The sequence below is a fragment of the Sander vitreus genome, chromosome 1 (assembly GCF_031162955.1).
Source record: "Sander vitreus isolate 19-12246 chromosome 1, sanVit1, whole genome shotgun sequence".
Taxonomy (NCBI): domain Eukaryota; kingdom Metazoa; phylum Chordata; class Actinopteri; order Perciformes; family Percidae; genus Sander; species Sander vitreus.
Genome location: NC_135855.1, coordinates 24,690,299 through 24,712,966, shown reverse-complemented (window position 1 = coordinate 24,712,966; position 22,668 = coordinate 24,690,299). Strand labels below are relative to the sequence as shown.

Here is a 22,668-nt window from a genome sequence, read left to right as displayed (position 1 = left end):
ATATAAGGAAAATAAGCTAACAAGGAAAAAAGAAAAGAAATCTGGTGGCATAACTCACTCAACTTTGTCCTCTGTCCTTTGATGCAACAGGTAAATAGAGTGTGAACGTTTCCAACCCTCTGATTTCCAGACACACACACTGATGTTTAAGTACAGACGCATGTGACCTCACGGGCGCTCAACCACTCCGATCCTTTAACGTCAGCGTGAAAACCACAGAGCATGGCGTAACAACTGCCCAACTACTTTACTTTTCGCAAGAGAGTAAGGAGAAGCCGACCGTCGCGCTGTGAGTGGTCTTTAGTGTTGCCACAGTAAATGATACCATATGCCAGACTGTGATAACAGATATTATAACAGAAAAAAAACTACACCAAATTGTAATTAGCCAAGTATCATTAAACCCAAAAGGATAATACCAGCCTCATTACCAAATGCATCGGGACGTTTTAAAAAAGAAACTGTTTACACCTCATCAGTTTATTATTTACATTTTAATGAGATAAAAATGAACTCAAAAGCATTTAGCCCATATGACCCTTTTCTCACACACAAATATCTTGCAATTACTACCTGTTGTCACATTGTGACACACATGAAATTAATATCTCAGTGCTGGAACGCTCAGATAAACCCACAGGGATTTGGGAAATAACAGGTTGTGCAGGTGTGGCAAACTAATGAAGTGACAGTAATAATATTGATGACTTTAGGTTAATTCAATATGCCATAAACAACCCCTCACAATCACACTGTATTTGCAGCTAAATTTGCAAAATATTACTGAACCTCAGTTCCTAAATTGTGATGTACAGAGGTATTCTCATGGCAGATTGACAGTATAAAACTGAGTTTATCACTACTGCACCCACTGTCATCATGACAGTGATAGTGAGGCAGCAGACTACTAGGATACTATGTTCCGTTATCACTACCATTAACTAAAAAGACTATTTTATAGCTTTTAACGCTTCACAAAGCAGTTTATTTTACAAAATATGGTCTTTAGTGTAATAACCAGCAGCAAGCCAACATCCAGACCATTATTATCACAAAGAATATGCTATTGTTATTAAATGTTCAGATTGTTTGGTGGTCTGGTTTCAAAAATCAGGTTTTACACGTCGTTTAGTTTTTTAATTTGTGCTTAAGGTTGCAGTGTTATCAGAATCTGCATTTAAATGAATAACATCTGTAATCTGCATCACAGCAAAGGTTCTTATTCTACAAGTATAAATTAGGGTCTTAGAGCAAAACATTGTAATTTATTTCTTTGTACACGTTAAAGGCAGCCTCTGAATGACTCACAGCTTTCACTACAAGCCGAATAACACACAGAAAGCCGGAGTCAGGATATTTAAACATTTCGACTTAAGTACCTTCACAGAATTGTATTTGAATTCAATTCAATGTGTTGTTAATTAAAATATTAACAAAAACAGTGGCACTGTGAAAGCTTTGGGACCTCTGTTAGAAGTCCACAGGTGCTCAAAGTAAAGGAGAAAACAGGAAACAAAATGGTGGAAATGTACACCTCTGGAGAGTTATAAATCCAGATCCTGACACTGAGTATAAAAGCCTTTATCAGGATGTCGAGAAGCAGAAAAACACCTCTGTTTTTCAACTAACACCTCCTTGGCCACATTGTTTGCCCTCCTGAATGAAGGCCTTTAATAACAGTGTATGGAGTGGATTTTTACTACTCTCTTCAATGGTGCAGGATTTCACCATTTTGCTTTTTATTTAATTAAAATGTATCCCTGCTACTTAGTTTCATGGTTTTAAAAGTATGTAACCGTGACCAAACATGACAGCATCACAGTGTAGTTAGGTTATTGAATGCGTTTTGTGACCACCTTTGCAAGTAAGTCTCATTCTTATAATATAATTTCATTGTAAACCCCATTTAAGGTTTAATGGGTTGACTCTCAGCTAGCTGAGCAAGTGCTTGCAAACTATTAAAACAAAAACCTCTGTTGTCTGTTCTTCCTTTTTTCCCCTGGTATATTTGTTTTGACCCATGCATTGTCATCTACGTCTTCAGACTTCCTACAGCAATGGTCAGCATTAATGCGTCATACAAAGACTTCCATAATATATTTTCTACTACACAGGTAACTCTAGAGTTTTCCCTTTCTAAGTTCAGTTTTCCCGAGATAAGAAGTAGTAGCCTTGTATAGTATAAGGCAGTGCTCGCTCAACTTTAACTCTACTGAAACATCTTATTGTACAGTAGAAGCAAGCAGCCTGACACTTACTACCCCAAATAAAGTGCATTGTGTGGTACATGTAACTGTATGTAAGGGGCTCAACAACCTTGTTTCAGTGTTAATCCATAATGATCGGCAGCTCAGTATCACCTCATTGGGGAGATAAAATTACAGTGTTGGATGTAGTGAAAGCACAAAACACAAAGGAGGTCAGTTCCCATAATGAAACACCCATTTCTATTCTACTGTGACACTTAATAGCTGAAGCTCAGTGACCCTTTTCACAGGAAGTTAGTATTCATAGCAATTCAGGTTCTGTTCAACCAGAGTGTACAAGAAAATGTGGACCACAGCAAGTCAGCCCAGTCCAACAAAACAACATCAGCTGTGTTTTGCATTGATTAGTCCCTGATGTCAACGTTCAGTCCCAAAGGAACCTATAGGCATAACATTAATAATCCCTGATGCATCAGAGTACAATATTAAAAAGTAAGTTTCCTATGAGCTGCACGTGTAAACAACAACACGTACTGTGCTTTAAAAAGGACATAAACATTAACTGCAGTTACAGTTCAGGGAGGCGGAAAACTTCTCTCGCTCCGGCGTGTAACGCCAAATACTTTGTTCATAAGTTCAAGTTAAGAGGTTTAAATACACCAGCTGATAGGAGTTTGCGGTTGTTTGACTCACCTCACACGTTAAGTTAAGTGTTAAGTCCGTGATAACAACACGTATTCATAATGCTGGAGCTGAACCGATGATGACTCCTCCGCTTGACAAATATGTCTGAAACTGTACCTCGCCGGGATTAACGTAAACTTGACACCGCGGTAGGCTGACCTGCTCCGTCTCACAGGTGCCTCCCCTTTTCCTCTCCTCTCCTCTCATCCACCCCTGACGAACATTTCCGACCTTGGCTACATTTTACTACTCGTACAGAGCGAGCAGCGTGAAGCACGAACACAATTCTTCGCAGGAACAACCACGGAAACCGGACACGGCGCAGTCGACGTCACCTCGGCGTGAGTGAGTGTGTGAGATCCCCCCTTCGCGAGCCGACACACACACACCGACCGGGATCAATAAACAACACGCCGTCCTGTCCGGTGTCAGGGTCCCTGTGGTACCAGAGCCAAACTCGCCGACCACGCAGCCCAAACAAGTAAAAATACAAGCTCAAGCAAATGGGAAACTTACAATCCGTTCAACTTACCAGCTTCCTTTTACATCCTGCTCGACCCGGCTTGTTGTTGTCTCTCACCTCGGTGTTAGAACCGACGACGGCACGGTGAAGCGACTGAAAAATTAATAAGATAGAATAGCTGGTTATAAATAGTCATGATACCCCTCTGGTGTAGCGCCGAGTGGTCCGTTCAAGCCCCAGGAAATACGTCACGGCCGTGGACAGAGTGGAGACGTTAGAGCAACACCTACTTACCGGCCAGCAGCGTTGCGACAGCCCCACCTGCTGGTCACAAGCGGAACAGCACCTTAATCTTCATACTGAGGCTGATACTGAGGCTGGCAGCTGCCAAACAAGATATTTACTCACAGATAGATAGATTTATTTTTTTTATTTATTTATTTTTTTATTTATTTTTTTTACAGTAAAACACTTAATAGATGCCCAGTAAAATGCCATAAAGCACCATCTTCATTGAGAAAATTGTTGGGGCTAGAACACACACAATAAAAAAAGATTTCTTAGGGCCAGATCAACCTGTTTGGGGGACGCCGGGTAAAAAATTGCCTTTAGGCCCCTATTGACTTCCAGACATTCCTCCCTGCCACTGTGCAGTGTGTATGTATCCTGTCACCTCCATGTTTTCACTAAGCACAATGTAGACTATACATGGAAGCTTCATTATTTCCCTAGACCAGCCAGTGGCCTCCTACGCTGGAGTAAAACTATTTGGTCCCAGGTTTTCTCTGTGTCAGACAGTTATAATATATATGATAATTTGATGAGACCCAACTTTAATTAGAAATATGCATTTGGGCTGCCCTAGCGGTCAACCATGAACCGCAACGTGCCTAGTTCGCATTCAGCCTGGGGATCCTTAAAGCATCATTAATCTGTCATTCCCTGCCTCTCTCTCTCCTCATTTCCTGAAATCTCTCTACTGGAACTACTGTAATACTGTAAAGGAATAAAGTGCTCAGAAAGTAATATTAAAAAAAGAAATATGCACCATGCTAAATTTTAGCAACTGTTTAAATTATACAACTATTATCAAAATGACATTTTCACACAGGGCCCCTGTACAACGCAAGGTCACAAAATGAGCTAATGCTGCACGCTACCTTCATTGACATTGTAGTTTAGTGGGTCCGATTATTTAACAAATGTGCAATGAATTAAATTACCAAAAAGCAATTGACAGACAGTGAACCTGGGGGCCCTGGCCTGGGGCAGTTGCAGTCACTTTGCCTGGTTGGTAATCCGTCCTCTTTCCTTCTACATCGTCTTATGTTTTTTGAAATCTTAAAACATATAAAGGCTCACATAACAGTTTCCTCTCTGCCTTAAAATTGTTAACTTGACTTTGTTTTTACTTTGCTCATTAAAGTCACAAATCCTGAAAGCTTAAAAGTTTCACTGTGTAGTCTAACAGTTCAGTAATACCATTGCACAGGCTGACTGTAATTATTGTATTTTACTCTCATTTGGAATGCAGTATCACACTCAAGAAATCAAAAATACCTGCAGGCAGGAGCATCAACATTCCGATATTTTACCCATTACCTCTTTTATGTCAAAAAGTTTAAAAAAGAAACACACACTATTCCAGAATTATATAATTAAATGTACTGAAATATACCACATATTTTAGAATTAAGTGAATTCAGTTTGTATTTGATAAAACATACAGGAGGTATAAAATATGCTACCAAAGAGGACAGGTATTTTACCTTGAAAGGATTGATACATCAAATCTGCAGCATTTCTGGAATGAAAATAACAAACTACTGTAGATCCTAGTAGAAGGTAGGTTGCCATAGAGGTCACGGGGGCCATGGTAGACAGGTTTGTGCGTCAATAGATGTTAAAAAATAAATGGGAGAAAGATTTCAGAGTTCTTTTATAGACCCCAGTGCCTGTTTAAGGGAAAGGTTTCAAGATATTTTATTTTCAATAATTCTCAAGTGTGTTTGCTTGATCACACAACCTGTAAAGTTTGGAAAGCCCCTTTCATCTATCAAATAAACATTAATCATTGCATTGTTTCCTCTGACTGTTCTAACAAAAACTATTATACATGCTGTCCTACAACTACATACACTTATCTACATATTGTCAAGATGCGCAATAGAGCGCAATCAAGAGTTAAGTAAATTTAAGGACCAACGCACAAAGGGAACAGAACAGTTCAAAATATTTATTTGTAAGTACAAATATGATGATACCAAGGGAGGTCAGGGGACAATTACATTCGTTTCAGCTTGTTAAATAAGTTGCCATAAAAAGAGGCACAGAGCCAGTGAGCATATAGTGAAGCTGTCTCCTACTGGAGCTGAGTTTCTCCCTGTTGAAGCAGACAAACAGAGCATTTATCACCACCTTATAAACACAACATAAAAATCATATTGGTTACTGGAAACAAGGATTACCATAATAAAAGTATATGCGCTCACAAACACTTCCTCTGATGAATAAAATAACTATAACAGTTTCATTATGAAGGAGGTTGTTAAAAGGACATTTTGTCACCACAATGTTTTTTCAAGACACACCTCTTAGCTCCAGCAGGACGTCTCCTTCGAATCGAGCGAGTCCGACAGCGTGCCTCTGCTCTGTGCCCAGCTCTGCCCACTGCTCCTCAGTGACAGCCCACGCTTGCTCCGCACTCAGCCACGACAACTGAACTGCACTGAACACCACCTGTCCAACACACACCCAACACACATACTGACTTACTCCTACAGGACACTGTCATGTGAGAGGAGGCACTGTTTTTCATATAATAGTTGAACAAATGTTCTGTAAAATGTACTATACTTCAGTTTCTTTATATGGGTATGATGTATAAACATATCTAAACATTCAACACACACAGTACATGCACAATATGTAGGGTGCACTAAATATCCTTCTTCCCAAATCAGATCATATATTCTACATGTCCATTACTTCAGTTTCTCTCCTCAATAATTATGTATATTCTAATATGTGTCCAGGGTTCACTTTATCCAGTATGATTAAGCTCCCTGTCCAATTGCCAATAAGTCTTTGAGCACAGTCATCCATAATATAACAGTAATTTTCTGTATTTTCCAATTTATTAAGATTGTCTGTTTGGATAAGGCAGTGGGTTTGCTTATGCTTTACATTGTCAAGTTGCAGATTCAGCCAGTTTCAGTAAGAGTTATTGTTGAGTTTGTGTTCTGTCTTTTATGTATTTGTTGTTGAGTTTAATGTATTTTAAAGGCCCATCTGGGGATGGGCATTGCAAATTAGCTTAGGCTATAAATGCTGTGGTGTGTGGCATAGGTTTATGCTACATAATTGTTCCTATACAAATAAACATGAAATGAAATGAGTCATTAGTAATTTACAGGAAGAAAAAAAAAAATCTAAATATTTTGTTCAGTTACATTTTATATGGCATGTCACGACAAATACCTGATTTATGTTCTTTTTAAATATCATAAAAATATATAAAACACTTCTGTAAACCAATGACAGTTATTGTGAGGAAAAATGGGTAAAATTTGGTAGTTACATCTACAAATGGTGGGTTGAAAAAACCACAAAGTTGAAAAAAGTAGCTTATTTATGAAAAAGAAAAAACTAAAATATGTGTTCATGGTTGTTACATCATATTTTATAGTTTATGAGACTATCATTGTTATAGAAGTTAAATGTGATATCTCAAAATTGAACAATTCAGCCAAATTTGCCATTGGTGCTACTTATAGATGTACCTCTATACTGAAGCTACACAATGAATAGTCCTAAAATCATGGGTGAAACTCACTGCCATCTTTTTTGGAGACATCAGGGCGATGGCTTCAGGGGTGATTCCCTCCACTTGTTCTTGTACCAGAGCCGACAGCACCATGTCCTCCAGGCCCACTGAACAGAGACACAAACACTGTGTAGTCAGACAATTAATGCTCCTCACATCAAATCACAAGAAGTAAAACCGTTTTCCTAAACTTTTATACCCTCAGGGACATTTCTAATTGCTCCTATCCATCCAAAAGCCTCCTCCCATATTCCTCACTCTTTGGGGAAAAAAAAAAAGTTAATTACAAAAATGTTTATATCCCAAGGGATATTGTGTCCTACTGTACCTGCCAATGTTCCAATTTCAGTGAAAACTTCTGGTCCCCAAGCACTGACTGGACCAAAGGCCTCAGGTCTGGACAAACGGCTTGTCAACGTCTCCATCTGCTGCTCTGTGCATGGCAGGGACATCTCCCGCAGGAAAAGGACCGCCATGCTGTAGTGTGAGGGAAAAAATTAGGACTTCATCCTCCTCTGGGGGTATGCTAAATGTTTTATGAGGGTGCTGCTGCTAAGAAATGTGCATCAGCCTCCTGTTAGTAAGCATCTGTTAACAGCTGGATGTAAAATCAATTGATGACTCTCTGAAACCTAAAGCAGTTCTTTTACAGCATTAGAAGGATTTTACTGCTGCTATGTGCTGCTATGTAGGTGCATAATGTACATTACTACTTTGTATACAAATTAGCAGTATTTGTCAACACCTTTGGACTGTATACGTCCATCTTTTAACATTTTGTTTATGCTCCACTTTGTTTTGATGCCATTTACCTGTATTTTATAAATATATATCACATTTATTTTGATGACATATTGCTGAGCCTTCTTTTATAGCTATTAAAACTATTGTTTAATTTTGTTGTGCTAGAGGAAGTTTATACTTTATGTCAGAGATCTTCAACAGGAGGTCCGTGAACCCTAAGAGGTCCTCAGAGTTAGTGCAGGAGGGCTGCCAAATTATTTAAAAAAATATTATTTTTTTTAGGGTTTTTTTTTTTTCAAAAATTAAAATGTCTGAAAATATACATTAATATGAATCCAACATATCAATAGCAAAGATAAATTGGCCTATTTTTGAAAAGAATATATATTTACATATTGAAGCTAAGCTTACTATAGGTAACTACTAGCCACTATGGTAGCCATACAGTTAGGCTTAAAGATTCACTGTGCCTTCCTGTTGGGGAAAAATTATGACACATACTTTTTCTCTGATTATTATTATTGTCTTGCATTATAACAAGACAAAACACTGTTGCTGCTGTCGCCATCTAGTATCTGGGAGCCACTGTCTTGTCCGGAGCACGGTGTGCTGAGGAAGGAACAGGCGCTCCCTGACTAGATAAGGGAGACGTCATCGACTCTTACCAGATAACAACTGACGACACCAACTCTTGTATCATGATTGTATTGCATTTCAATTGGTATTATAAAAAGCAGCTGTAGAGAGCTTTTTTTTCGTTAGGTCACATGCTGTGAGTACTGTACTGTCTCCTTGTTATGTTCACAAGTAAAAATGAACTTTGACTACTTCAGTTGTTCTGTCTATTCTTGATAATATAATTATTCTAACACTTTCACATTAAAACATGATGTTCATCCATTCGGCCCAGTTTAATATGCAACTCTTTTCAATGGAATTCCATTGCTAGGCAACAACCTGGCCCCTTGTTAACTTCCTGTCAGTTGATGCCATTCACATACACTGCAACAGGAAATCAACTTCAGTCCATTTAGAATGTTTATGTTTACATCAGTGAAAAGGTCTATACAATATATGCAGGAGGGGGTTCCTACTCGGTCTCTCTTTAAGCTAAAGGGTCCCTGGCCAGTGAAAACAAAGACCCCTGCTTTATGTATTTGACTGACCTGAGGTTGTAGGGGCTCAGTCTTTTGATCTCTGAGGGGTACAGACCACACATCAGATAGCCACACGTTGCCAGATCAACAGCGGTTAACTGCTCCACTCTTAGTTTGCGTTTCCTCATCATACTTAAAATCACCGCTCTCATCTGAAAAAAAACAAGTAGAAACCTTAAACACACACTAATGGACATGTTTAAGTCTTCAGGAGGAGATTCTTTATATTTATATTTTACATCAGCATGAAAAAATTCAAAACCTTTTTAGGGCTCCAGTCTGTCAGTGTCCCCAAATGTGCCAACACACCCAGATCAGTGGGACTGGCATCGTGCAGCTCTCTTTCTCCCATCTCAGTCACCACTGGGCCCAGAGCCAGCACCTGATCTGCTCTCAGCTCTCTCACCGGACTGAAGGACTGGATTGAGTGAAGAACCAGAACATGTTTCAACCACAGATAATGTTGATGTTAAAACACAACACGTTTTACTTAGATGTCTTACCAGCCTGGATGCAACTGCCTGCTAAGAAAAAGCACCACAAATTTACCAAGACCTGTGCTCTGATGTTTAGATACGCTTGATGGGAACAAGGTCTTAGCTGGGAGGGGGAAAGAACTGCTGCACCACAAGTCAGACTTTGAGGCAAGATGATGATTTGATTCATTCATCTTAACTTCATGTGGTCTTTCGCAGTTTTACTGACCTGCCTGAGTTTCACCCACAGTGCGCGGCGCTGCTCAGGGCTCATTGAAGTGTCCTGAGCAAAAACTTCTACACACTGTTTCAGATCCTCCTGTGACATGCGGCTGAGCTGAGTGGATGTCCAAGCTGAAGGAAACGTCCCTCTGATGTCTGCACAGCTTGGAACTGGCACTGCTCAAAGAGACGCCAGTGAATTCAGTGCACTGATGTAATTATGAACTTACACAAAGCATGAGACACAGTATTACAACAGCTCTACAAGTGAAATATTAATTTAACCTTTTGCCCTCCTGCTCCGTGCTTTGACAATCCCTCGAATGAGACTCTGAGTCTGCTGTCTCTGATGATGCTGGTCCATACACTGGGTAACACAGACTCCACCCACCACACTGTCCTCCCAGTGACTTTGACCCACCAGGACCTGCTCTACTGTGTCTTTATTCAACACTGTCTGCATGGGGAAAACACATATTGTCATGCTATGTTTTAGAAAACCATTTAAAGTGCAATGGAATTAATTATTTGCTTGGGTTGATGTTTTTGCCTGCTCACCAGTGGGATGGAGTTAATCTGCTTGGTTGAGAGAGAAAACACAAGCTTGCCCAAATGTTCCACATCCCCAACGCGCCATTTGGATGGATCCCTGGCAAACAAGTACACATATCTTCAGTCAGTCAGCCCATCACTTTGCTCCAGACTGAAATATTGCAACAACTGTTGGAAGGACTGCCATTTGTACAGACATTCATGGTCCTCAGAGGATATTTCCTAATGGCTTTGGTCATCATCGGATTTTTGTACTAGTGCCACCACAATGTTCACATATGTGGTTTTGAGTGAAATATATCTACAGCTGTATGGTGGAAAATGTGGTACACACATTTATGTTCCCCTCATGATGAACTGTAATAACTTTGGTATCTTGTAACTTTTGATCTAGCACCATTAGGTTGACATTTGAATGTGTCTGGTTTTTTAACCAAATACTTACAACAGTAATGACATTCCCATCAGCCTCAGCTGTTATTTGTGTTTAGTGAGCTGATTAGTAAATGGAATGGCTGTTCATGAAGCACAGGAAGAAGCATTTCATTTCTTGATATTGAATCATTACTTTGGTCTGCAGTTGTTGTTGTTGTATGTGTGTAGCCCAAAAATATAATTATTGGCAGCATTTTGAAGTTAATTTTACAGAGGTGTCATAACATGACATGTGACAAGATATGTGCTATATAGTTGTCATTAAAAATAGTCTTAAAACAAATAAAAAATAGATCGCTTTTGAAATTCTTCTGTAAATTTCCAACTCTTTTTGGTTGTATGTGTGCAGCCAATAACCTTTTTTAAAATAATGACTATATGATGACATATTATTGATTCATGACAAGAACATGTCGTGTTTTCTTCAGCAGATGTGTTTTTATTTACCCGAGCAGGTCTTTCTGAGTGAGCAGAGCACTAATATCTCTTACAGACTCTTTAGGAAGGCAGAAACTTCTCATCTCCTCCAGCCGCAGAGCCAGAGCTCCTCTGTCCACCAGAGCCAAACTGTCCCGGTCCAAGAAAGGCAGTAAAGGCCCCAGGAAGTCCAGAGTGGTGCCATCAATCTTCCCCTCAGCCTGAGAAGAGCCCTGCAGAGCAGCACATACAGTCAGTGGGTTTGGATTACAGGGATTTCACAATGATATGTTTTTACTTGTGTGAAAAGCTATTGAGAGGATGAAGACGGTTATTCTCTCTTTGTGTGTGTGTGTGTGTGTGTGTGTGTGTGTGTGTGTGTGTGTGTGTGTGTGTGTGTGTGTGTGTGTGTGTGCGTGTGTGTGTGTGTGTGTGCGTGCGTGCATGTGTGCGTGCGTGCGTGCATGCGTGCATGCGTGCGTGTTTTCTTGAGAAGCCTGAACTAACAAATGTGGTTTGTTCTTTCTGCCCCATTAATGTGTTAATACCAATCAAATATATGAGTCACCATCACTGACGCATGCCCTGATTTCATTAAACCAGAAATAGTATCTCTGAGTTCCAGTTCTGAAGGCTCACAGTGCTGGTTTATCATCTTAATTGCGCCGAGGATAATTTAGGATTTCTGTTTCAACTTGATTTTTATAAATTATATGCAGCAACTGTTTTTTTAATCACACTAAAACATATAGCAATGTGTCAACTCCTGCACATCATGTAAGGATATGCAGTAAACCCAGTATTTGTATAGTTAATGATGGTGTTTTACCAGCTCAGTTACGGCTTTCTCTGCTAAATTAGTCTGCTTGTAATGTGGCATTCTGAGGAAATCAGCAAAGTGTGCCTGAATGTGGTCCAGAATGGCTCTGAAGGATGCATTAGAGAGGTCCTCTATCATCGTCACTCTGGAAAAGAACAGAGCAGACGTGTGAATGTAGTTATCTTTGGATAAACTGTGAAATATTTACATTTAATAAGAAGATGCTTACGGTAAAGTTGCAGCAAACCCAGAGCTCAATGCACTGAGGTCGAGTTCAGGTTGTTTTCTCAGTTCGTCTATGATACATTTCCGCTGGTAACACAGCCAAAACACATCTGAACTAGTTAGAATTTAACATATTTTTGTAATTTGTAACGGAAATATAACAACAACAAACTAATGAACCATGGCTGCGTATCTATCAGAGACTATGATAAAGAGTTTGAGGAGTGCTAAAGTATTTGTTCCTCACCAGAGCAGGTCTCATGCTTCCAGGCAGTTCACTAACAAACTGAAGCAGTTCTGCAAAATCTGTATCGTTGCTCCAAAGCCTCAAAAAGTCACAACTCATTCCACTGGCAATATGACCTAGATCCCTACAAGTAAAAGAGAGGTTGTGATTTAAATTGTATATTGAGTGAGTATCTGACCTGAAAATGATTGCGACTTTTGAGGCTTTAATTCAGTTTGCAAGTAACATTACTTAATGATTAAAATTATAGATCTGAATGTTCTGGTGCAATACATCCAACTTACCTCACAATCTTGCTGGTAATGTTTTTAAATTTGTGGATCCTTTTGAACAAAAGCTGAGCCTGACCACACAAAAAGAAAATGTCAGACTTGGCATTTTAATCAAAGAAGATACATTAAATTGTAGTCATTATAAAAGATCAATTGTACCAGTATTTGTTTTGCATTTTTTAGCCACTTTCAGACATGTGTGCTTGCCCACAAGTTGGACACATATTTTGGTACATGTGTAAGTATAATAACATAGTGAACATACTAAGTAAAAAAAAAGAAGGCTTTGAGTTGTTTCAGAGGATGTTTTGATACTTCATTGCCTGTAAAAAAAAACAAATTAAAAAAAATAAAAGACATGCATACTGTTGGAATCCTTTCGAAATAAAATTAATTTGCTGCTCTGCTTTATAAAGGACTAAATACATCCTTTAAAAAGCTAGCTTTTAACTCTATGGACATTGAGTGTTGTCTTTGGGGTTACGCATGTTCCCATCACCATCCTTTTAAAGCCAGCGTTATGCCAAAACATTCATGTATCCCAGAGGATGAACTCTTTCCATTTTGAATACTGCATGAGCATTCCTTTTGTGCCACTCTCAGACTCAGACTGTAGTATTATACACAAAACCTCTCAGAATCTAATACGCAGCTTAACATGAGGTTAAGCATTAGACTCAGCACTGGTAAAACTCTGAAGAATAGTAAAATTGTCATTGTATTGTTTGTTTGTTCCATCCAGCCCCCCCCCCCCGACAATAAATAATGTATCTTTCTATCTGTTGAAGCTTTAGGGATCGCTTAAAACTTTTAGTTTTCTTAAAAAGCAGTTCAAATCTAGCTACACAGTGACAAATTTCCAGACTGGATCTGGAATGCTATACTGATGGTATATCACTGATATGACTGTACCACAATATATATACTATCTTGTATATGTGTGCAGTTAAACCCCAAATCACTCTGATGACTATCAAATTGATTGAATTCAGGGGCCTGTTGCTGAAAAATATATGGACACTACAATCTCACAAAATATTTGTTAAACTAACCATAAAAGGATGTTTACAAATTTGTAATCACACAAATAACAGGCCATTAAAACATTTAACTTCAGGGTTATTTAAATACAATATTTTAGGTTTGATGTTTTAGTGTCAATACATTTCAGAGCAACTACTAACTGTAAAGGGCAATCGTTATTGATTTGACTCCGGTCTTGTTAGGCCGAGAACAGGAGGTGAAATACACACTTGGCTGTGACTAAATCCCTTTAAGGTAGGCATTATTAATGTATGCTACACTCCTCCACACCATTGTACTACATCCAAACTAATTAGCTTGATGGCAGCTGATGCGTGTGGCATATTAATATCCTGAAAGGCTCATCTGAAGCATAACCAATGAGTTGCAGATTAATGGGACCAAAGACCGAAGCTGGTAACATTTTCTTCTTTAGTCAGAAAACTGCCAATCTATTGTTGTCATATGAATGCAGTGTGAAACAGCACACACAGGTAGGTTAAAGTAAAATGTGCACCTGCTGTGGCGACCAGCGAATGTCTCTGTACAGGCTGACATCTCTCAGGATTGTTTCTCCATTTAAGATTTCTGTCAGCTTCCTCAGAGGGACAAACGGTAATAGACAGTTTACCTGCTGAGTGATGTTCTGCAAGTCTCTGTGTAGAGCCTGTTGACACACAACAACAAAGAAACCAGAAACCTTTAAAGGCAACACAAAGCAGGTATCACACATGCGGATCAAATGAACACATTCTGGAAACCCTAGTGCCAAATTAGTTAGACCACAGTTTTTTTGTTTATACTTAATGTGATATTTTCCATTAAGTTTATCTATAAGAGTAAAAATGAACCTATCCACCTCCATTGTGTCACTCTACTTTTAATGTGACAACAAGGTGAGCCACAGCTAATTATAAGGAGAGATGAAAACATAAGAGAAGTGATAAGTGTTAATGAAGACTGATAATAGCACTGTCACCTCCTGCATTGCATTGTATAGCATGGCTCTATGGCCAGGCTTAAGCTCAGTTAGCAGTGCTCTCCAGCACTGGCAGTGGGCAGCTCCACTGATCTCAGGCCACTGGAGGTCCTTGAGCACAGCAGAGGAGAGACCAGAGAGTAATGGCTTCAGTCTGCACAGTTTATCCATGGTGAGCTGGCAGGGAGAGAAAAACCCGGTGATGAAAGTGACTGAAATTCAGCAAAAAAAGATTTTGAAAATTTCTACTTACATTGGCGTCCTTTGAAATGTTGGATAAAATTTGAAAAGCCTGAGGAAAGTATTGAAGATTGAATTACAGTTCTGATAAAAAATCCCCACAGTGCTCATTACTGTCAAGGCTTTTCTTTTTAGTAATGTATAATAGTTCTTTGCAGCATCTTAGAGAAAATACTCATTTGATTTTTAAATCAAATTTGAAAACTTTCAAGTAAATGCAACTAATTTTTATCCATTTACAGTTACACTTGAGACTTACAGCTTACTAATATCTACTACAAAATGGTGGAGAACATTTAACAACCTTGCCCACGATAGGAATGACAAGAAGCTACATGTGAAATGAAAAACAAATTCCATGCTGACCTGTGCTGGGGAATATCTGTGTAATCCTGGTTGTGAGAGGATTTCCAAGAGTTGCTGTGAGGGGAGCGACAGCAGGAAGGAAGCTCCTAACTGAGGTAACAGACCGCTGAGGGCAGACAGCTCTGCGGGAGCCATGCTGCTGACGTTTAGGGTCTCAGTGGCTGGTATCAACCAAGAGGACAGCTGTCCATAAAATGCGGTTCAACAGAGTTAGTCAGATATTGAAGATTTTAAAGCAGATTTTCTGTAGTGAGCTACTAGAGAACATGTGCTGCTTACCCTGCCGCTGGTACTGATAAACCCCTTGGACATGCACTGAGCCAGCTGCTGCCAGAGAGTCGAGGACACAGCTGAGTCCTTGAGAAATAAACCCAGGTCCACTGGATCCAGATAACATGCAAGGACTCCTAACCTGCAAAAAGACATTTGCTATTACTTTATTTTCTATTTTGGGGCATTTTTGCCTTTATTGTATAGCAGACAGAATAGAGGCAGACAGAAAACAAGGAGAGAGAAGTGATGTATTTTTCAATACCTGATATAGCACCACACATCAATACCTAAACAAACTATGACCTAACTCATTGGTGCCAATCTTGGATGTCAGTAAATAATCTATGGGCTCATGTAAACAGGGGCAACACCTACATCAAGTATGTCCTCAGATTATGAAACTTTTTATTTCAAATATAGTACGATGGCCAAACACAAATCAACACCGACTGCAGGACTGAAGCTCTGTATAAAAACCATCACGTGGAAACATATTGGAGTATATTGAAGTACTGTAATCAGCCATCAAATGACTCAGCCTTTCAGTGATCATAAAGATAGACATAAACATTAAGTATCGGGGTCCCACCTTGATATGTTATCACTGGTCAGAATCTTCTTGCTGAAGAGGGTCCGGACCACATGACGCCCCCTTACAACATCCAGACTGCTGTTGCCTAGCAACTCTACCAGAGGAGCTAGCTAAAGAAGACAACAGATAACATGTTGAAACAAGCCAAAAACAAAAGTTAGGGTAGTAAGGTGATGGTTTGGTGTTTGATGATGGAGAGCACGTTTCTCAAAAAATTTACGATAAAGGTTTAACTGGGTTGATTCACATATCTTTAATACTCGTTAGTCTCCGGTCATTGTGCCCTGTATGGAAGCATCTGGTTCACATTTATTTAGGTTTTCCCCTGTAATTTGTCATCTGGTCATGTAAGAACCCCAATCAATGGCTTTACTAATCACTTCACCATGTCTGAGATTACTAACATCTGTGAGAGAGATACAGTAGAAGATTCTTACCTGTTGTGATGTCAGTTGCTGAAAATGACTGACTGGGAGGTAAGGCAGAAGTGGAAGGATGGAACTGAGGAAGTACGGTGGCCACGTTGGGACATCGCCCACCACACTTGACTGCAGGAGTCTTTTTACAAAGGCCTTTTTCTGCAGCGACTTCATCCCTGAGCTGTGTTCACGAATGGCTGTCAACCTAAAGAGCAACACAGAAGCTGTTAGCATCAGAACAGTAAGACATATCAAACTAAACGCAACTGTCTTGTGTCAGTGACTCACACGCTGTCGTTGACTATCAGGGAGGCTGGGAAGCTCATGATGTCAGAGACAGACATGTAGGGAATAAACTGAGATAGGTCCACAAACAATTCAGGGGTCACCCGGGGGAACTTATGGATGAAAGCAGCGGTCATTGTTTCCATGGCCTGCAACTCTTTTTGAGACGCCTGACAGAGAAAACAAAAGAGCGGGACACAAACTGATGTGCATTCAATTTGGCCCTCTAACTATGCAAGGGCCATGACATAGATAAAATAGATAGAGCACAAGAGATTACAATAGAGTAGAACTGTAGTCAACAGAGAGATGAGAGCTTTTACCTGCACAATTACTTACTTACTTAATAGAAAGTATCAATCAATAATAGTACACTCTGTTTTGTTGGGAGTTTGAGAACAAACCTGGCCAGTTTCAACTTGTAGCTGGTCCCAACTTTGATGCATATGGGAGAGAAATCTTTTAACATCATCTTTTTCAGCAGACATCACTAGAGTGCGAATGCTGTCTCTTGGCATCTGGAGATACTCCTGGTGAGACAAAGTGATTTACCTACAGTAAATATGATCTGATGTTAACGTTTAAATGTGAGTGTAGCTGCAGAGGCCAGTACCTGCAGCAGAAACCTCAGAGCAGATGAGTTGTCGTCCCGCTGGATGAGGTCCCACAAGACAGGCTAATGTAACAGAAAAACAAGTTATTCACTCTTTGCTGTGTGTGTGTGTGTGTGTGTGTGTGTGTGTGTGTGTGTGTGTGTGTGCGTGCGTGCGTGCGTGCGTGCGTCAGTCAGCTATCTTACACTGAAGCAGCTCAGAAGGTCCTCTTTGAGAGTGGCGTTCTGCTCTCTGCGGAGGAAGACTCCAACGGTGTGAAGGACGCTCATGGAGGCTTCTGGCTGCAGTGCGGCCCAGGAGGTGTTGTCAAGGAGACTGGAGAGAAGGATGGCCTGACTCAAACCTTGTCTCGCCTCTCTTTCCCCCTCGTCCAGACCCGAAGAGAGCCCCACCATGAAGTCCAGGACTCTCAACACATATCCCAGTGCCACTAAAAACCCTTCACGCTCCCCTCCCTCAACCTCACACACACTTAGCTTGTGTAGAGCCTCCACCAGCATTGGAGCCGGGTCCACACACAGCTGCGATGTGTCAAATTCATACGGCGCCGGGAGCATGTCAAAAAACCTCTGCAGCAGGCACTTCCTGCCCTCCAGTTCTGCCTGAAGATCAGCACAGAAATCAGCAAACTGAGGCACTGATGTTAACAGCTGATTGTAGAGTGTGGCATTTAGACAAATGTACTCTCTAAATCCATGTGTCTGCCCACAGAGCTCCAGGAGGGTGGAGTTGGTGAAATGATGCACAGCCCACACCCTGTACTGACAAGTATCTTCAATGGTGTCAACATGGGAGAAGTTGTGTATTTTGGAGCAGTACGCGGCAGCCCAGCTACCCTCTGGCAAGGACTGGTGCGAGTCAGGGGGCCCATTCCCGCACAGAGCTGAGATCAGGACAGAGTTGTTGGGCAGGAAGCAGTGTCTGAAAGCCTGGGCACTAAGCAACCTGCTGCCCAACTGGGCCAGACAGTCCTCATCGAGTAACGGACTTTCTGCTGCCTCACCTGTCAGCTGCACGCACAGGTCGTCTATACTAGTCAGGTTAAAAAAACTTGTAGTCCTTTGTCAGTGCAGGCTGCAAATATTAAAATTAGAATAAGTTAATATGAACACGCAATGCACAAATACATATACATATGTCCCCAGTATGCCTTGTCATGCCACAGATATTTAGCAAAACGTTCCCAGAAAACACTCATCAAAAAAGTGACCCATTACCTGATGTGCTCTCTGCAGCCAGAAAGAGGAGTTGGCACACACTGTGTTGTTGAATTCATGGGCAAAGTACTCACTGCAGACATGAACCCAAAGGAAGTCCTCCTCAGCAGCAGACAGGTACCAAGCTGCATCAGAGCATGTGGCATGCAGGTCGAGCCCCATCTGGGCCTCTGCAGGATTAACTGACCCGTTCTCCCCTTCAAACAGTTTACAGTAGAGGAACACAGTGAAGTTGGAGATGCCTGTCAAGCCTGGGATGGATTCATTACACGCTGCCTCCAGAATTTCTATAGAGGTGTGGTACTCCATCTCTCTCTGCTGCTTGTTGCTCTCTCTCGTTCTCGCTGTTTGTGGCAGGTTGAGGCGGGAGCGGTGAGGTGTGGAAGAGAGGTCTTGAAGGCGTTTTTGTTTAGAGATTGTTCGTGAAGAAGGGTCTGTTTTTGGAGACGAGTGGGCCGGTGTTAGTCGTGATCTTAGTTTATCTGCTTCGGTGGAGGGGCAAGACAGGAATGGGAGTGAGCTTGGGAGACCATGGGAGCTAACACCCAAAGCCTGGGTGTTCCATGTCACATTATGTCTTATCCCCCTACATGTGCGTGAACAGAACAATAGTAGAAATGTGAATTATAATTATATTATATGTGGACTGCAATGATATAGTGAGCAAAATTCCTCAAATATCTTACCATAAGATCAGTTGTCTCAGGTCACCTTCAAAAAGACAAATGAAAAGCACATATTAACAGAAAATCAAAGTGAATGAGAGGTTGAAAAAGCAACTGGGAACTCCTGCAGTACACGATCATGCCTGATGCAATAGTGCAGCTCATCTAACAATGCCCAAGATATAATGTTACTGACATCAATGAGAGGATAAAGAGATTAGCTGGGCTAACAACAGATGCTTTCACCAGCCAGGATGATTATAAAGATTTTAAAGCAGTGTCAGTCACTGTCACTGTCACTCATGTATCTTTCAGGTGATACCAGGCCATTTTAGAAGTATATTGAACTCGCTGTAGAGCACTTGTTGCTATAAGAAATAAATTGTGTATTGCATTTTATTTCTGTTCAGTTTCCTATTATCTGAAAACTGTGTACAGCAAGGTCTTCTTTGTTGAAGTTTGAAACAAGGTTATTGTAAGTGTATTGCACTTAATTTTTATACAGTTCTGTGAAAAAAATCTTCCTAGCCCTTGTCACATGACCAGTTAATGTTTCCATGATGACTATTCAAGTTTTTGCCTTAAGAGCCCATCGCCCACATGTACATTGTAATTGAATACACACTTTGTTAAAAACAATAAAAACAAGTGAAATTAATAATGAATGTGTTTTGTTTAGCAAATAAGATTGTGTTGTTCTATCCTATCCAATATTTCCTATATTTCTAAGCAGATTTTTTATGCCGTATTCTGATCAAATCCCCTGCCAAATGACTGTTGCTTGAACAACACTGAAAGTTTTTAACTCATCTTTCTGTCTAATGTTACTGAGTTCTTATGTCTTAAGATTGTGCAAACAACCTCTGAGGCCAACTACCCCACATACTCACCAACTGAGCACCGGCCCCGAGCCTTGGGCTGTGGCACGTCCACCAGGCTGCTGACATCATCAAGCAGTGCCATGGTAACTTGTGACACTTTCTTTCTCAGGTTACCATAGACAGAACTACCCACTCTGTGCAGGAGGCCCCTCCTCAACCCATCCAAACTCTGCACCAGAGCAAGATTTTTCTGTGCAAATTGGCCACCTCGCTCTCCTCCACCTGAACGGGATAACGCCTGCAGCAGGAAACTTTGCATGGAGTCTAAATCATCCTCTGTGGCCATCGAGTCTTCCAGAGATTTATTTCCAGACAAGCCATCCTGCCTCATGGCCTCAGGAGGCAAGCTGAAGGGCTTTAAACGTCCAAACACACTTGAGCTCCTGTGTTCAGCACCTTCCCCTGCTGGGTGTAAACTGACCACAGGCTTCCAGTTGCGTGTTTCTAGGAAACGCAGCAGCTGCTGAAGCCAGCTTACACTGAAGGCACAGTCACTACGACCCTTTAGAGCACAGATAAAGCCCTGCAGGCCTGCACTGGCCTGACCATAGGTCCCACTGAGCAGAGCCTGCAGTGCAGCTTCAAACACAGCGCTTACTGTCCTCCAGTTCTGAGTTAAGAAAGTTAAGAGGGGCCTGTGGGGCTGACGCTCTGATACACTGATCAGACTCTGCAGCAGGCCCAGGAGCCAGTCCCAGTGGGGGCTGCCCCGCAGGGACAAAAACCAGTCCTGCACTCTGACACTAGGTCGGGGTGGCACCCGGCCGTTCCACTGGTTCAGCGCAGCACTCCCTTCAGACTGGAGAAAGTAATGCAGCACCTTCTCCCACAGCTGCTCCTGGTCTGGCTCTGCCGGTTCCTCCTCCAGCTCTGCACCCATCTCTTGGAGGTACAGAGAGATGTTGTAGAGGAAGCCAGAGAGACGGTGCCTGTCAATTGGCTTGTTTAATGAAGGCAGGTTCTTGCTGGGAAATAGACCGAGTGTTTTTAGGCTCCCCATGATATTCCTCACCCAAGGGTGCACAGACTGGTCTTGGTTTGTTTCTGGAGGAGCTTTCTGAGGTTTCCAACCATTTCCTGTACTCCATTTTGAAATGATCTCCTTAAGAATGGCATCTCCCTGGTCCTCTTTACCACCTCCTGAAAGAGTCACATTAGAGACAGCTTGAGCAAGCATCAGGTAATAAACACGTAGTAATAAACACACAAATATTGTATTTATCAACACATTTTGGTGGTTCACTCACCTGTCTTCTCAGGGGATCCTTGTGCCAGTAAAACAGCACAAACTATGATGCTTGTGAATGTAAGAGTGGCCATACCTGGCCCTTTCTCGGCCATCTTCATCTCATGGCAACATGCACAGTGACACAGTGGTGTCACATCTTTCTTTTCAGACTGTATTTCATATTGATTTCACAAAACCCTGTGTTTAAACATATGCTGTTTTTTTTTTTGTTTTTTTTCAGCGATGGGGTGTACTCAAGGAGTAAAGTATCTCAGCGGAGGGATATTAATCCTTAATGACTGGCCACCACATCACCTTACCACTTTCACTGCACGATCACTGACACATGTATCAGTAATGTACTTAACTTATAAAAACTATGACACTATGACGTATTAAAGGTAGGTCCGTATGTGACACTGAAAAGAGTGACCAAAGAAAAGTTATGAATATGAGGCAGGATATTTTAAATACACAATTCTTAAAGAGATCAGTTTCACAAGAATCAAAATATCTGTTCCTGTTTCAGGTATTTTAAATATCCGTAATCACTCACAATAATAATTCAACAATAAACATTCAGAACTCACCAACTGTTACAATCCATTAATTTCTTTAAGTATCCTTTCAAGCTTTTGCCAGCATCTCTAACTCAGCGGTATCAACACACTGGGAGCTGACCTCTGTCTGAGTGGCACTCTCTGTTTCACCATCACTCCGACTTTCTTTACCTTTCACTCTCTCCTGCCCCCCTCCCACCTGAGTCCTCTATCTCTCTCTGTGCTTTGAGCTGTTTGGGGCACTTGCTTTTTTGTCTCTGGAGTTAAGGGTTGGCTTCATATTTCATGACTTATCTTACCATGCTACATTATGTTTTCTATAACAATGTGCAGTCTTTAAGGTCACTGCTTTTATTTGGATGTACAATATATTGTTTTATTTTTCCAGTTCCGTATTTTGGGGCATCATGAGGCTACAGGAAGGTCACGGCACTCAGCTAGGTGCTCAGACAAGGTGAAAATCTGGATCATGTTAATCACACCCAGGATATCTATCCCACTCTCTAACTGTCCAATGTCTCCCACTGACTGATTCCCTATTGAGCTGTCTCTCAGCTGGGACTCATCTTGTGACTCTGG

General features: G+C 41.0%; 2 protein-coding genes across 3 annotated transcripts in view; both read right to left on the bottom strand.

The window, feature by feature from the left end:
• Nucleotides 1–3,605, bottom strand: part of furina (furin (paired basic amino acid cleaving enzyme) a) — an 84,727-nt gene extending 81,122 nt beyond the window's left edge. Inside the window, exon 1 of one of the 2 annotated variants that reach the window (XM_078249756.1) lies at nucleotides 3,424–3,605. The gene's annotated coding sequence lies outside the window, so the exon portion shown is untranslated. Of the gene's footprint in view, nucleotides 1–2,900; nucleotides 3,183–3,423 lie in introns of those variants that run through there. The other variant, XM_078249747.1, reaches the window with a different exon arrangement.
• A 1,971-nt stretch (nucleotides 3,606–5,576) lies between these two features.
• Nucleotides 5,577–20,632, bottom strand: LOC144522541 (stereocilin). The gene is given in 29 exon segments (XM_078257710.1): nucleotides 5,577–5,737; nucleotides 5,946–6,093; nucleotides 7,190–7,287; nucleotides 7,509–7,657; nucleotides 9,091–9,233; nucleotides 9,344–9,499; nucleotides 9,787–9,956; nucleotides 10,065–10,236; nucleotides 10,338–10,428; nucleotides 11,214–11,416; nucleotides 12,013–12,148; nucleotides 12,233–12,315; nucleotides 12,476–12,599; nucleotides 12,760–12,818; nucleotides 14,288–14,437; nucleotides 14,750–14,926; nucleotides 15,003–15,041; nucleotides 15,356–15,538; nucleotides 15,635–15,767; nucleotides 16,218–16,330; nucleotides 16,658–16,844; nucleotides 16,928–17,094; nucleotides 17,329–17,454; nucleotides 17,538–17,600; nucleotides 17,724–18,590; nucleotides 18,592–18,612; nucleotides 18,756–19,341; nucleotides 19,442–19,466; nucleotides 20,311–20,632. Coding segments are annotated over 29 exon segments (4,971 nt in total). The 3' UTR covers nucleotides 5,577–5,657.
• Between the last annotated feature and the right edge of the window lie 2,036 nt (nucleotides 20,633–22,668).